The sequence below is a fragment of the Telopea speciosissima genome, chromosome 4 (genome assembly GCF_018873765.1).
Source record: "Telopea speciosissima isolate NSW1024214 ecotype Mountain lineage chromosome 4, Tspe_v1, whole genome shotgun sequence".
Classification (NCBI taxonomy): Eukaryota; Viridiplantae; Streptophyta; class Magnoliopsida; order Proteales; family Proteaceae; genus Telopea; species Telopea speciosissima.
This window is the reverse complement of record NC_057919.1, coordinates 18,550,969-18,566,719: the sequence shown is the minus strand read 5'-3', so window position 1 is coordinate 18,566,719 and position 15,751 is coordinate 18,550,969. Positions and strand designations below refer to the sequence as shown.

The following is a 15,751-nucleotide window of genomic DNA, read 5'->3' as shown; positions in this document are numbered from 1 at the left end:
TGATCGATGAGAAGTTTTTTTTTTTTACTCCATTTCTTAGACCTCTTCAGAATTTCATGCGCTTCCGTTCTATGATGCAAAAGTTCAAACTTTTTGTGTAATTGGCATCGAACACATTTAGCGTCAGGAAAATCTTTTTTAATGGTGTACGCGTCTTGGTAAAACATCGGAGTACATGAGAGAAGGCTTGGAGCATAACAATAGGACTTGGAGGTTTAATCACATTGAAGGCCTCCCTATAATTTCATTTATATATAATCAGACAACCATAGTCATAAGCTTGAAAATACAGTGTGAATTGCAATAGGACCATATTGTCAAATCCCCATTTACTAATAAAAAAAATTAGGGGTGCTGTTCTCTGTGCCGCAGCGCAGCCTGCGCCCAAGCACATGGGGGTGAGTGCAATGACCACCCTACCCCCTGCACAGGCTGCCCATGTGTCTGGAGGCAGGCTGCACCGCGGCACAGAGAACATTCTCCCAAAAATTATAGTCAATCCCCACCGGCCACTATCCCCCCTCCCCCCACCCCCCCCCCCCCCAAAAAAAAATCTTAAAATTTGGCATATCTTCATTTGTAGGAGAAAGTTTATTGATCTGATATTTTACATAAGGGGTCCAGAGAGGGAGGACGAAGTTTTCCTCCACCCATAGAGGACGGTTCACCCACCATCCTAAGGTTCATAAACCCCCTAGGCTTTTTGTATGTACCCGGTGATCGTGATACCATTCACCGTGGTTGGAGGGAAACTCGGTCCTATTTTTATGAAGTTCACATAACTCAAACTTATCACAGCAAAGTGGGGTTGTTTACACAAATTCTGTTTTGCCAATCAATTCCGGTTCTCCATTGTGACCTAGTAGTCACGGGTTCGAGTAAAAAAACAGCTTCTTCGCAAAGCGAGAGGGTAAGACTACGTGCCTAAGTACAACATGACCCTTCTCAGACCGCACAGTGGCAGCAGCCTCATGCGCTTGGTTCACCCTCGGAAGCTTTCCAAATAAAAAGGGTTGTATAACTTGGCACTATCATAATTTCTTGCTAAAAAAAGGGCCTCTACCTTATTTATTTATTTACTTTTTGTGAATAATCATCAGTTAAGGAAAAAATAAATTAAATCCTGCTCCTTCACAAACTGATACAACGAGTTTTTCGATCATTGGTTGTAGAGGTGGATTGTTTTTTTTTTGTGTGTGTGTGTGTTATTGTAACAGTCTTCTCCAATGATCCTACCCATTAAGGTTACTCTTTTCATATTTTTTTCCCAAACCCTAAGAAAAAAGGCTTACCAGCTAAAACAAGGGCAAGTGATTTGGTATTCCCCTATATTCAAATTAACAACCCACTTGACCCATTTTGCAATTAACGCTCACTCTGAATTCTCTCATTACCAAACACTATTGACCCATCCCTTTATGCCTTGAAGCACCACTGATTCAAAAGAACATGAACAGCTCTTTCTTAAGTATGTGATCGCCAAACTTTTCTTTTAGCCTCCCCACAAAAGAAAGGGAAGTTTGGCTCAGTACTCACGGATCCAAAGATTAAAGTTGTAAATGAAATTGAATAGTCAATAAAAAAGTTACAAAATTACAAGATTACAAGATGAAATATTTTCTAGAAATTACTTCGAAAGGGTAGGAACCATGTACTGGTCACAACTCACAAGATTGGGAAGGACAATAAGATGAATATCATATAGAGAATTGTATGGAAAACAAAAAGAGAGCAGACCTCTAAATAATAAGGCAGTTACTGATTGTACTGCGTATCAGTGAAGAAACCTCTTGATTCACTTCTTAACGGCAAAAAAAGGTTCAATCTAGAGCAATTGATCGAAGACACTGAAATTAATACTCAATGATACACTCATCATACAACAAACCCACTTTAGAAGGTATGAAACGGGCCTTCTAAGGGCGGGTCACAGGCTGAAATTTACTGACCTTGTAGCAGATCGAAGGGTAGCAGGGTATCTTTTTGCAGAATCTATTCAATATTCCAGTCAATGATCTGAATGTCAAGAAACCATTTGCTTGACAGAGGATAAAGCCTCAGGTTAATGTGTATCACATAGAGAGAGAGATTCTATTGTTATATTCAGTTGTCTTCATAGCTGACCTGCTTTCAAAGCCGGCAAACTGCAGTAACACTTTTTTGACCTTTCCAATAATCATAGAAGCTTGGTCTCCAATGTATCATGCTGCTACAACTTCCTGAAAGTGTTGGGAGTAGCTTTTACCAGGTGGGATGAATATAAGATCTTCCCAGCCAGAACCCTTATCATTTAACTGCATTAAACAAGATATACCTATTTTACAACCCCAGACCTGAATGAATACATATAAACAATAAACCGATCAGATACATCTTACCTCCATCTTTTTCAGAACATCTTCCAAACTTCCAACCTGCAGAAAGAAGTAATGCACATGATAAGTCCACTCCTAAACTTGAAAAATTGTTAAATGTGTCTGTTTGGACTTTGGAGATAGGGAGAGGGGGTGGGGGTGGGAACAATCTAACCTTCACTGTCTAGATAAATTTGCTCATGCTTCATTAGATATTATTGTCCAACTACTAAGATCAAATACCACCATTTATTGGGTACCAGTCCCCCTTGTAAGGTTTATTTTGGTAATATGCTCTAGGGATGTTAACTACAAAAAGATCTTGACCTTGAGAGCATTTTTAGACCATTACAAAACTACCAGGACTAACATGGTCACATATATAACTACCCAATAGATTGTCTCCAAACATGTTCTACAACTTAATGAAAGCCAATTACCTAAGAAGTGCAGAAAATTTGAGTATTATAAATGAATTGATTGAGCATCAACAGTCATACCATAATGTGTTGAGAGACACTGGATCCCCTTGATGCCCTTGAGACCTTTGACAGTTCTCGTTCTATGTCTTCCTGTGTAAGCAAGAAACAACCTCTTGTAAAATCTATCGTGGGATCTTACAGTATGCTGCAGTCTTAGCAACAGAACAATATCTAGGAAGTCAACCAGCTATCAAACCTTTTGGAAGTATATTGGGCAGTAACGCCTGTTCCTCTTCTTCACAACCAAGAGGTCAGACTGGTGATACAAAAAACTGATTAGACTGCATCACTAAGAGGATTACAAACCTAGGACAAACAAATATGAATCCAAATAAAATAAAATACAGCTATGAAGCAAAAAACTTTGAGGATCAGATGTAGATGACAGAGAGAGATGAAATAACTGGTCCGCATTTCAATTTAATGCTCCTAGGGATAGTAAGTGACCACAGCCCTACTAACTGTTGTTAGACTCTATTCAAATGAGTAGCATTACTGGAGATTGGCTACAAAAAATTTCTTATGCAATTCCACTCTATGGCCACATTTGCCATAAACTCACCAATGCTAATGTCTTTTCTCATCAATTCAACCTAAGTCATCCTTGACCTCCACATCCTTTTACCACATATAATATGCACTATAAACTCTTTACCACCTAAAATATGCGCTATACACTTCTTACGGATGCAGTAAAAGGTTTTCATTCCACCTCAGAACCAACTCAATTAAACTTTTCTGAACTTATAACTTATCGTACAACTTGTAAGTTCCTCGAAGATATTCATTTCTAAATCTATACTTCGCAGTCTTATCATTCATCTATCTCAATATCCTCATTTCAACTTTTGCATGTGTTTCTTTGGTTCCTATCATTCAGCTCTGGTATGGCATACTTACAAGTTTTACCGTTAGCTTTAATGATATATGCCAATCAAACAACACTCCAAAAGCTCTATTCCACTTTCATACACCCTCCTCTGATTCCATGAGCACCATCCTTTTCATTTCCTCATTTCTCATTTTAGATTAAACCAAGACAATGAAAACAGTCAAATATACCTCTTGATGATCAATGTTCACTAGTTGTACATGACTCTTCTTCTTTAGTCCCTGCACCAACACTAAATCATCTGCATCATGTATATGACTAGGCAATTAAATTATGATAAATGCAAAAAGCACAGTGCTCAATGCTGAACGTTTTGAGCCAACTGCAATTTGAAACTCAGTCATCTCCCCACAAGGTTCTGCCGACAGTTACAGCTCCATCAACCATAGCATCAATTACATCTATATCTTGGAACACATTTCCCCTCCTCCCTCCCCATCCAAAATTACCAAAACTGTCCATTAGTGTTTCCATCCACACTAATCTCGTTACCTAATATTAGTTTAATCTATGATCTATCATACTATCCCTCTTAAGATCATCAACTTTAATCTTCAAATCTCCATCTACTATTATACCACCTCATTTTTATTACTGCCTTACCCTATGTACCGACATTTGTAGCTACCAATCCATAGTTATCAAGATGTCACCTAGGAGTCCAGGCTCTTTCTTGGATCCAAGGCGATAGCACGCCTTTTTGACACTTCACAAGTTTACGTTGATTTATGTTTATTGCTTTGTTTCCTAGGAGTCCAGGCTCTTTCTTGGTTCCAAGGGATAACACACACTGTTGACACTTCACGAGTTTACGTTGATTTATGTTTATTGCTTCTTTTTTTTGTTCTTTTAATATGAGTATATTATATCCTATGTTTGGTTTATTATATGTTGGTTTTCTCATATTAAGCCATTACTAACATAATTATTATTCGCTACCATTTCCCCTAAAAGCTCGAACTGTTAGGGAACACCAACACTGCCCCACACGTGCAGGCCAAGATCCCATGGTCCTTGCACGTGACCCCATGGTCCTTGCACGTGGAGCTCATGCGGCATTTCCTTCGCACGTCACTGCGGGAGAAGAAATTTTGGGAAATCTCTTCCGATGCACATCCCAGGAGTTGAACACTCGACCTCTCTGCTCTGCTACCATGTTCGCTACCATTTCACCTAAAAGCTCGAACTTTTAGGGAAGGGCAGCGTCAATGTATACACCAACACTTATATCATATTGCATTGATATGGCTTCAATGTTGCATATAAACATAAATACATAAAATTATTATTGCCATATTACATATACAAATACTGCACGCCTAGGGCACTTAGGTGACACCTAGACAAGCGCCTTGTCAAGCCGGCATCCCTCCAACGCCTTTGGGTCGCTTAGTTGCCGTGACAACTATGTGCCGATCTTCTTAGCATTTCCCCTCCACCCCCACCCCCCTCTTTCTACCTGGTCTCTTATATGCATTTTTATTTCCCTTCTCATTGCATTTATCAGCTCCATGCTTCAAGGCTCTTACATTCCAGGATGCTAAGCAAGACCATACTTTCTTGGACAGCTTCTTTCCACTAAGTCATCCATGGTGTAAGAACCCTAGCCTATTTTTACTGCAACCAAGCACCAATCCTGCATGTAACTCTGAGGGGACTTGAGAAGTCCTCACTCATTTATCAATGATCCAAGTTACAGAGTGGTATGTCACTTCGAGTGTGCCCAAGCAAAAGGTTGAAATAGATGATTTCCACGATTCACACTGTAAGGTTTGGGTATAAGGTTCCTTCCTATTTTTTCACCTCCTTTTGTATGAAAAGTCAGCTACCAACCTGAACTTGATGTACCCAAACCTCCTTTCTGCACTTGTACAGGGCAACTCATGGCACCAACAGAGTTCCATATAGATGTAGCTAAAATTTATAAATAAACTACAAGCATGGAAAACATCACTAAACAAGTAATACCAGAGGTTTACCAAATCGAAAACCTTAATCTGGTTGGGATCACAAAATACATAATTGCCATCCCCCCTCGTATGAACAGCTCATTCAAACTTCTTTCCCTGACAATTCAAAGATGATACAATAGATGTCTGCCGTTATTTAAGTAACAGGGGCACTCATCTTCTTAAATTTTAGAGTATCCCCCCCCCCCCCCCAAAAAAAATAAAAAAACACACACACACACACACACACAAAATAAAACCCCTCTCTGATTCGGTTTCTTAGATATACTCTGCTATGTAGAACATTCACCATATCATTTTCCACCATTAAATTGCGTTCTGCTTTTTTGACCCTATAGTTAATCCTCCCTCCACAGACTCCAAGTGCACAAGCATGGGGAACAAATGGTCCCATTACTATTTCCACTAATATAAGTTGAGAAACTATCTATAGCTTGTTGGATTTTTCTGAATAAGAGGAGATTGTCGAGGATGTTACAGTTATAACATGGCTAATAGACACCTTCGACCATTCTCAGCACTAACGTATAAACCAAATAAACAATTTATTCCCAAAATTTCACCAATTAAAAAAAAAATCCCAAATTCAGTTGAGGAAAAACAAAATCAAATGGTGGATTATTTGGATCATATTAAACCTTGCGGATGGGACCTAAGACAGCTATCTTATTACCCGAATAAATATCCAACATTACCATCAAGATTCATTAGATACACCCATTTCTAGAATTAAAGATATTAGAAAACAATATTCTTTCTTTTATTCACCCATCGCATAAAAAACTAAGCCGACACAAAGTCTTGAAAAGAAATCCCACAACAAATATCTTTAAACCATCTCCTATAAGCAAGACCAGGCCAACTCACTTTGAAAGTACACATTTCCAATGCTTTTCACCAAAAAAAAAGGGTACAGATTTCCAACAGCCCAAAACTTTCCTTTCTAGTTCCTAAAATAGATGACCATTAAATTTGAAAAACCAAGGCAACAAAAAAATAACAAGTAAAACAAGGGGGTGTTATGGGCCACATTAGTTGGTGATGTTTCTTCATCACCAGTTCATACTTCATATTGCAAAGAGGGTGGGTCCATTTTATAGAGGACTACACGCATATTTCACTATTAATTTTCAGCCGAAAACAACTAGTGGAAAAGGCTTCCAAGTAGGTTTAAAGTGACCAAAAATTACAGATGCCACTGGATTACAGTGAAATGGCATTATTGTAATCTTTTTGAAACTTTAAACTTTCTTTTTACCATTTCCATGCCTGTTTTAGGTTGCAATTTGACATGTGAGACGGGTAATAGGTCCTTTATGGACCTACCATCATCTGTCCATTATGCAGCATGGCACGGGAACTTGAGTTGGTAAGGATGACAAAGTATCAACAACCCTTGTTACATTTGTTTTCCCCATAAACAAAGGAATGGGGGACAGTAAACACAGAAACATAGGAAGCAGGGTAATTCTTTATAACAGAAATTCTTATTATGAAAAACCAACGCAAACAAATATTACAAGCTATAGCTAAAATGAAAAGGTAATATACTAAAGATACATGACCTTACAAAATTGAATTTAAATAAAAGATGGACCCTTACTTTCAATAGTAACAATTTACACCAATAGACATAATTATTGCACTCATTAGAACCTAAAATCAAGCATAATCTTACCAAGGGGATGAAGCACAGAAAAAGAGTATCAATTACAAATCTTTTTGCACAAAGATATAATAAATCCTGAAAAACAAACACTAACAACATCTCTCTTTGTTCATACAATCTCACAATTAAACAAACGTACACATAACACCCCCTTCAAATATCCACGCATTCCATCTGAAAACTGTTCTACATGGGTGTGCAGTACCCAAAAAACAAAAACACCAAAATAATCACAAAGCATTCTTATCAATCCCCTAGAGAGAATAGCACTTGCACACAAGTCAGAACACAGTTTGAACTAGTAAACCAGACTAATTCACAATCAGCAACTCCAAGTAGCCACCAACATAATCCTAACAAACATACAACAATGCTCCACAACGTGAATCACACCAAACCAAAAGAACTCCAATGATACACCATGAATCACATCTAAACAGAAACATACCTGAAAAACAGGAACTCCATCAAACCCACTCCTGAGATCTGAAGCTTTTAACTAGAAATCAGGAACATTATGAGTTATCCCTCTAAATGTAACCAAGCAATACATAGCCTAGTAAAAGTCCAGAACCAATTATATATCTAAATTTCATGGAACTGAAGTGAGAAAAATACAGAGATAACAACTGATAAAGCCATGCAAATTAGAGTATCATGGTAATTCCAACTAGAATGTGATGCTATAGTTGTGCTTTCCGAATACCAAAGCAATTCAGTTAAATTGTCGTGATTTGTGATACAACCTATGCCTGGTTCATGAATCCCAGATATTCCATCTCAAATCTTACCAGTGGATCCCTCTATAAATAACAAAACCAGGAAAGTCACCGGATGGAACCCTTGTTTCGAAACCAATCCTATGTCAGATAGGTTTGGTCGTGTTAGCTGCATATGTTACATTGGTTTGGTTGCATTACATGGGTTTAATACAGGAGTTGGATATTATGGATCTGCCAATGTGTACAGGTCCACGGACACTTCTTTCATAACAATTACATCCAATTCCCAAGGAAGTAAGTATATGCATTCATTGTTCCCCGCCCCCCTTTTTCCTTTGGCATCTGAAAATAAAACATTTAGCACGAAAACTATGTCGTTTTGAATGTAAAATTTCTACTATCAGCTAAGTTAAAAGGCAAGGACTTGGAACAATACAAGTCTACAGTTTATGGTATGTGAATGTAGAAGTAATGGGCACAAACCCCTATAGAAAAAACAAAAACAAAAAGCCATGGCCCTTGCAGTGCAACATTGTGATACAATCTTTGGTGAGTATTTTGACAATATTGATCAGTTTGATCCTTGGATATTATTTCCGTTATCTAACTATGCAGTCTGGTTGCATTGCAGATTGTGTTATGCCATATACGAGAGGTAAAATTGATCACTATAGTATGTGTAGATATCTAACCTCTAAAGCATTCCTTATTTGAGCAGGATCAGGCAAAAATCGGAATGCAATTCCTTCAACCTTCAACATATAGACCTGCAATATTTATTAAAAAAAAAAAGAATCTGTAATCAAGCACGTAAGTTTAAAATGTCATATATATGCGAAAAACTGAATGATTATACTAGAAAAAGAGTAACATAACAATATTCTTCACTTTCAATAACAACAAATGAGAAGTACAGCTTATGTTTTTCCCAATTTCCAGCCACAGTTGTCCTATAAGTTCTTACTTTGCATTACTTTAATGTCAACATTAAATCTATTGACCGCATCTAGTGAAGACTTTGAAATATTACACTGATTGATCCGCTCCTGATGAGAAGATAACCCATCCTGAACATTCAATTCAATCAGGATCGAGGATTTAGTTCAAAATGGAGGGTGATGTTGTGCCTGAGACTCCACAATTTTAAGCCTTCATTTCTTTTTACTTTTTTAAGGGTGATAATTAGCATTTTTAAGCTTACTTAAGGAACTGATTATGGATCACCAAATAGTTTCATGTATAATTGCCAAAGATTCTTTTCCTTTTACATCTTTCTCCACATTGTCTCTCTTCTCCCCAAAAAAGTAATATAGTAATAACATTTCAGTTCACTACCAACCTCAGGACCATGATAATAACCTCCATAAATTAATTCACTGTCATCATAGTTGGAATATTCTTCAAGAGCATAAGCATCTATATTTCAAACTGAATGTCCTATTTCATCTACCAAGTAATTTCTAGTAAGTGCTGTACAAGTGTTCTGGTAGAGACTACAAATTGGACAGGTAAAAAAATTTCTCGTTCAGTTACGTACCCACTAAAAAATCAATAAACCTCAGTTTCTATCCATTCGAGTGACTTACTTCTAGCACAAATTTTAAAGCATTTTCCTTTGTTGATATGAAAAAAGAAACAAAATTTAAAAACTTTCCCTTTTCATGATACAGATTATTCACGATTCAACCGAACTTTGGAATTGGATGAATTACCAATAAATTTCGTGAGCAAACAGAAACCAAAATGAAACGCCACTGGATTTGAGACAAAGCACAAAACTTCTTCCCAAATACTAGATAAATCAAATACACTAAACATGGTAAGGGGGTAACCCCACGAAAGAAAAAATACAAGATACCTGATCAAGGGTGATAGGGACAACCCGAGCACCTCTTCCTAAAACAGGTTGTCGCAATTGAACCTGAAAATCACCACAACCATAAGATGCATCAACCAAATTACATAAGTTTAAAACAGAACCAGAACCACAAACCGAAAACACCAAACCTAAAAGAGAAAGAGAAAGAGATAAAGAGTAGGAAGGGATGAAAGAAACTAACTTGGGCGAGAAGCGATTCGGCGTCCTCTTGACGAAAACAAAGGAGACCGAGGGATTTGAGGCTATTGGGATCAGAAATAAGAACGAACTCGTTCTTAGAATTACTGACGGTATACACAGAGGTTCCTGAGAGCGTCTTGGCGATGTAGTCGGTGTTTAGAGCAATATCGAAGGCATGCTTTGGCTGCCACATTTCATGCGTCACCGAGGCAAAGAGAGAAGGCACCAGGCGATCACGTCTGCGCTGCGGCAAATTGGTGACCACATTACCGACGAAACGTTTACCTTCATCAATCCGAGTCGTTATTTCAGAGGCGAATTGCAGCCAGTTCTTATGGATAAATGCGGAAACTGAGAGCAGTGGATGAGTGGCCTGTGGTGTCGATTTCGGAGTTTCCATCGCTGAAAGTGAGACTGAAAACTTCCCGTAGTCGACTTAGTTTGGTTTATGATACGTACAATACGGAGACTAGAGTAAATTTTATTTGGGAAATTTACACATACCACCCCTAAGGTTTGACGAAATGATATTTTCAGCCCCAGTTTTGAAAAATTCTGCATACGCCCCTGAGGTTTGCAAACGGTAACAAGCCCATTCCGTCAGTTTATGACTAACATTGTTAAAAATTAGGCTTGAACTGACGGAATTGCCCTTACAAGAAGAATAAAAAATAAAAAAAAACACCTGCAACTCATCTTCCCCAATCGATTTGGGGAAGATAAGTTGCAGGTATCCTTGTAGGGAACACCATGGAACCGATCCTGATTCACTCTCTTTCCTTTCCGTCTTCCATTTGCTTTAGGTTTTAACCCATTTGTATCTGTGTTTCTAGCTTTTGCTTTTAACTCTACAATCAGCTTTGCTTTTAACTCTACGATCAGCTTTATTTCTGTTCAGAATCTAGGGTCTGTTAATTGTTACCGTCTTCAGAACTGCAGTTTAAGTTCAAAGAGTAATAACTAATGGGATTTTATGCTGTTTTGATAAGGTTAAAAACTTTTGGATTCGTGAGCTGGAGTTGTCATTCACGCAAGGTCGTTGGAACTACGAACGATGGGGGTGGATTTGATCTTGTATCGAGCGCAAATGCAACACCTCCCAGAGTTGAGTTGTGGGCTGTCTTCGATGTCCCCAAGATCAGGTCGATTCAACCTGGAAAAATCTGACCCACACCTTCTCGGGTCTCTTCTGTGCTTCGATTAACTTCTATGTCTGCACAATTTCCTCCCCATCTCCTTCTTCTCCGCCCGGGTTTCCTAATCTTCTTCTATTTTTTTTGCTCCACATTTCTTTGCACCACAGTCGACAATGGATTCCAAAGAGCTTGAAAAAAATGATGGCAGCCAATGGATTCTGATTCTGTGTTGGGTTTGGAAAAATGGGAATAAAAGAAAAGAAATAGGGATCCGATGGTTATTGGGAGGGAAAATGGAAAAGGAAATCAAAGACATGATGGGATCAGAAATGATAAATTAGTTGAGGATGGGTGTGGTCATGGTTGAATTCAGATTGGGGTTTTGTTTAGACAAGGATGTGGGTTAGATTAGAAGTGAAAAGTAATGGAGAGGAGAATCGGTGACGGTGGGATGAGGGTTTTTAGAATGAAAATGATAAAAAAATAAAGAGAAAAGAATAGGGATGAAAGGAGAAATAGGGGTTAGTGGAGATGATGGCGGTTTTAGCAGAGATGGGTTTTGAGAGAGGGTCGGTGATGGGGTTTCGAAAATGGAAGATGTATTTGCTTTTGGGCTTGGAATCATCTACTGCTTATGCTTCTCCACATTGGAGCTTTCGACCATTCTCGAGTACCCTTAGATATGGTGCTCTACCACGGGAGGTTGTTTTTACTGAGAACCTAACTCCCTGGTTGAAGTTGCTTCCTTATCAAGATAAAGCTGGGCTTGCTGTTCTAATGGACAGACCTTCTATCTATAGCCTGCAACTCATCTTCCCCAAAATCGATTGATGAAGATGAGTTGCAGGTGTTTTTTCTTTTCTTGTAAGGGCAATTCTGTCAGTTCAAGTCTAATTTTTAACAGTGTTAGTCATAAACTGACGGAATGGGCTTATTTGTTACCGTTTGCAAACCTCAGGGGGGTACGCAGAATTTTCCAAAACTGGGGGGTGAAAATATCCTTTAGTCAAACCTCAGGGGTGGTATGTATAAATTTCTCATTTTATTTTAGGAATGAGTCTCCCTCCTCGGAGGGACATCACGAGGGTGTTTTGGAAAAAATACTAAAACCCAGGGGTTTGTGAACCTTAGGTAAGATTAAGGCTGCGTGTGGTAACAGTCTGAACAAAGAACGCTCATTCTTGACTAGAAACGTTCTTTGGCATTTCTGGCCTGGAATAGCGTTCTGTGACCGAAAATGACCGTTTGATAACGGTCTCAAGAACGTGTTCAGAACGAAAATGATGTTTGGTACAAATATTAGCCATTGATAGTTAACAAATTAGATATGAACAACTGGGATGAGAATGTAGGGAACTTCTTGGCACTGAAGAGGAAGGAAGCCACAACGGACCAGTCCAAGGTTAAAGCCTGCTATATCAAGACCCTTCATGCCTGAACCAATCTATTGTGTTGTGACGGAGTTTTTGAATGCCCAGCAAACCCATGAGATGCTTGTCAATGTAGGGAAGAGGTAGCCAGGGATGACATACAAGCAAAAGCTGCAAACGAATGCAATCAAGAAGAACTTTGCTTTTGACATTTCGCATTCAAGAATCAGGGAGGGGAAAGGGTTTTCAGCATTCAAAAATCAAGGGAGGGGAGAAGGTTTCAAGCAAAGACCTTAAAGAGAACAAAGAAAACAGAACTGGATACTGGAACTTCCGACGCAATCAAATCCCTAAACCAGGCTTCTAATCCCAGCATCGTAAAAATGCAAAAATGAATTGAGAAAAATGAGATAAGCAGGTGAAGGAGGCTGAGCTCTTCCGATATTGGATTGCTAGGGTTTCTTGAGCTTCCGACATGAGTTTATCATCAGACAACAGAAGCTTGAAGTGCACGAGAGAATCACATAAAATTAGGGTTCGAACAATGACAGTAATGGATAACCAACTTCCAATACTGGATTGCTAGGGTTCCCTCCCTTCCCTCTCCTCCGAACCCCTGTAACGGAGAATGGACACCCTGAGATTAAGCTATGCAATTTCAAATAAAAAACTGTAATTGAAATCGTCTTTGATGAGGAAGAAATTGTGAAGGGTTTCAAAGGATTTGAAGAAAAAATATGTGAATCAAGGAACAGAGAGAGAGAGAGAGAGAGAGAGAGAGAGAGTTGCAGAGACTACGAGAGAGAGAGAGAGGGAGAGAGAGAGAGAGCCAGAGAGACACAGAGCGAGACAGAGAGCGAGAGAGAGATGAGAGAATGAGTTGCATGTAGAGGTCTCCTCCTCTGCTCCTTCTCTTCCCCTCCAGATCGCAAGGATGCCTCCTCAAAACAATGGGAAATCACGGGTATTTGCTCGATTTTTCACTTGACTTTGTCATTCTCGTTCTTTAGATGAAATTTCCCTCTAGTTCGTTCTGAAAGACCAATAAAACGAACCGGAAAACCAAACACGATTTTCATGTTTTTGTGTTCTCAAAGAACGGAAGAACGGCAAAGAACGCCGTTCCGACCATTACCAAACGCAGCCTAAGGGGGTCAATTGGGCGGTTCGGTTTTTTCCGTTGTGGTGTGAGTTTTAAGGAAATCGAAACCGAACCAATAAGGAATTTTCGATTTTGGTTCAGTTTGGACTCAGGTTTGGTTTGGTTTGTGATGTCGGTTCAATCTATATCGTTTCGGTTTGAAAACTAGGTATAGACTGTATTGGGTAGGAATTAGGTAGGGTTTGGGGTCGGTTTCAGTGTTCGGGTTTGGGTTCAGTCCCATCGGTGGCTTGTCGGTTTAGCTTGAACCAAACCAAAACTAATGGTGTTTCAACCCGCAAACCAATAAGGTCTCGGTTTTGTTTGGATTGGGCTCAATCGGGCGAGACCAATTTGACCGGTTCTTTTAGGTTTTGACACTCTTACCTAAATGATGGGTGAACCATCACTATGGGTGGAGGAAAACCGAAAACATTCTTCTCTATTTTATTTTATGTGAATAAGGGATCTTTTGGGTATAAATTTTGGGCTCCTCCCACATTGCATCTACTTAGGCTACGTGCCTAGGAAACCTCCTTTCCAGTTGGGATTGAGCTTGTCTGCAGCCTGGGGTTGAGCGGCCATCATGCTGTACTCAACTCCTAGACCGCCATGTGGATTCCATGCTGATCCAATGGTTGGTAGACGAAGTCCTCGGCGGCCTAGCATTTTTGAATTTTAAGCGGCAATTTTGAATTTTAAATTGAGCTCGTCTAACAACCATTGGATCAACATGAAATCCAAGTGGCAGGCTAGGAGTTGAGTGCAACATGATGGTCGCTCAACCTCAAGCCACAAATGAGCTCGATCCTTCCAGTTGTGTAACTTGTGTCACTTAGAAAAACTTTTCCACTCATTAATATGAGATCCATAGTTTTACAAAAAAAAAAAAAAAAAAGGGTTTGAGTTTTGGGATAATTTCGTAGATTTACTAGATAAAAACGAAAATTACAAGATAAGTAGGTTTTAAATTTATTTTACATCCACTACTTTTCATTTTGAAAAGATTTACTTAATCCTTAAAGTCAGATATTACTCATCCAAAATAAAAGCAAACTTCCGAAATTACCCTAACCTCATTTATCGAAAAGTAAAAAACTGTTTAAACTGCATTGAAGAAAACAACCGTGAAGTCCACAAAAATAGGAAAGGATTGTGATAAAGTGGGATGAGAAGATTATGAGAAGTAGTAATACCTATTATGGTATTATGGTGATGGAGGATTTTAAAATTTATAGTGGTAATACCTATTACGGTATTACCCAAAAAAGATGAAAACATATTTTATAGCGTCATAGTCCAAAGGGAATGAAATTAAAAACAAAGAAAACGGAATACCAAAATTCGAGATCATAAAAAAAAATAAAAAAAATCTAACGTCAAGTCCAAAGGGCATGTGATGGTCAATGTCTCTATACGATGGTTAATGTGATCCCAATTCACTGCAAGCGGAAAAGGGTATCGGAAGGGTATTTTGGAACATATTAAAACCCTAGGAGGGGTTTGTGAACCCTACGATGGTAGGTGAACTGTCCTCTATGGGTAGATGGAAACTTCATCCTAAAAGGAAAGCTTAATTTTTATCCAAAAAAAAAAAAAAAAAGAAAGAAAGAAAGCTTAATTTCAATTATTATATTACTATTTTTTAGAATACCTTTACAAAAATCATTGGGTGAAACGTGAAGAGACACTTTGCAAACATTTTAAAACAGTTTTTTATTTTCGATAAATGAGGTTGGGGCAATTTTGAAAGTTTGTTTTTATTTTTTCCTTGCATGACAAGAGTACTAACCAACTTTGTGGATTAAGTAAATCTTTTTGAAATGGTAAGTAGGGGATGTAAAACTAATTTGAAGCCTATTTATTTTATAATTTTCGTTCTTATCTAGTGGATCTAAGAAATTTTCCCTTGATTTTTTGAATTTTGGATTCAATAAACATTGAGACTTTACTATA

At 38.4% G+C, this 15,751-nt stretch overlaps 1 protein-coding gene across 1 annotated transcript; it reads right to left on the bottom strand.

Moving 5' to 3' along the window:
* Nucleotides 1–1,673: 1,673 nt before the first annotated feature.
* On the bottom strand, nucleotides 1,674–10,613 carry LOC122659925 (protein TIC 22, chloroplastic). The gene is made up of 8 exons (XM_043855084.1): nucleotides 10,150–10,613; nucleotides 9,948–10,010; nucleotides 8,782–8,856; nucleotides 7,816–7,866; nucleotides 3,033–3,092; nucleotides 2,855–2,926; nucleotides 2,379–2,414; nucleotides 1,674–2,294 (listed from the first exon to the last, which is right to left on the bottom strand). The coding sequence occupies exons 1-8, from the start codon at nucleotides 10,546–10,548 to the stop codon at nucleotides 2,202–2,204; spliced, it is 849 nt and encodes a 282-aa protein (XP_043711019.1). The 5' UTR covers nucleotides 10,549–10,613; the 3' UTR covers nucleotides 1,674–2,201.
* Nucleotides 10,614–15,751: the final 5,138 nt, after the last annotated feature.

Coding starts and splice junctions, on each gene's coding strand:
- LOC122659925 (XM_043855084.1), bottom strand. CDS start 10,548: ATGGAAACTCCGAAATCGACACCACAGGCCACTCATCCACTGCTCTCA. Junction 7,867..8,781: donor AAATAAGGAATGCTTTAGAG/GTTAGATATCTA, acceptor CCTGATTTCTAG/TTAAAAGCTTCAGATCTCAG. Junction 2,415..2,854: donor GTGTCTCTCAACACATTATG/GTATGACTGTTG, acceptor TTCTTTCTGCAG/GTTGGAAGTTTGGAAGATGT.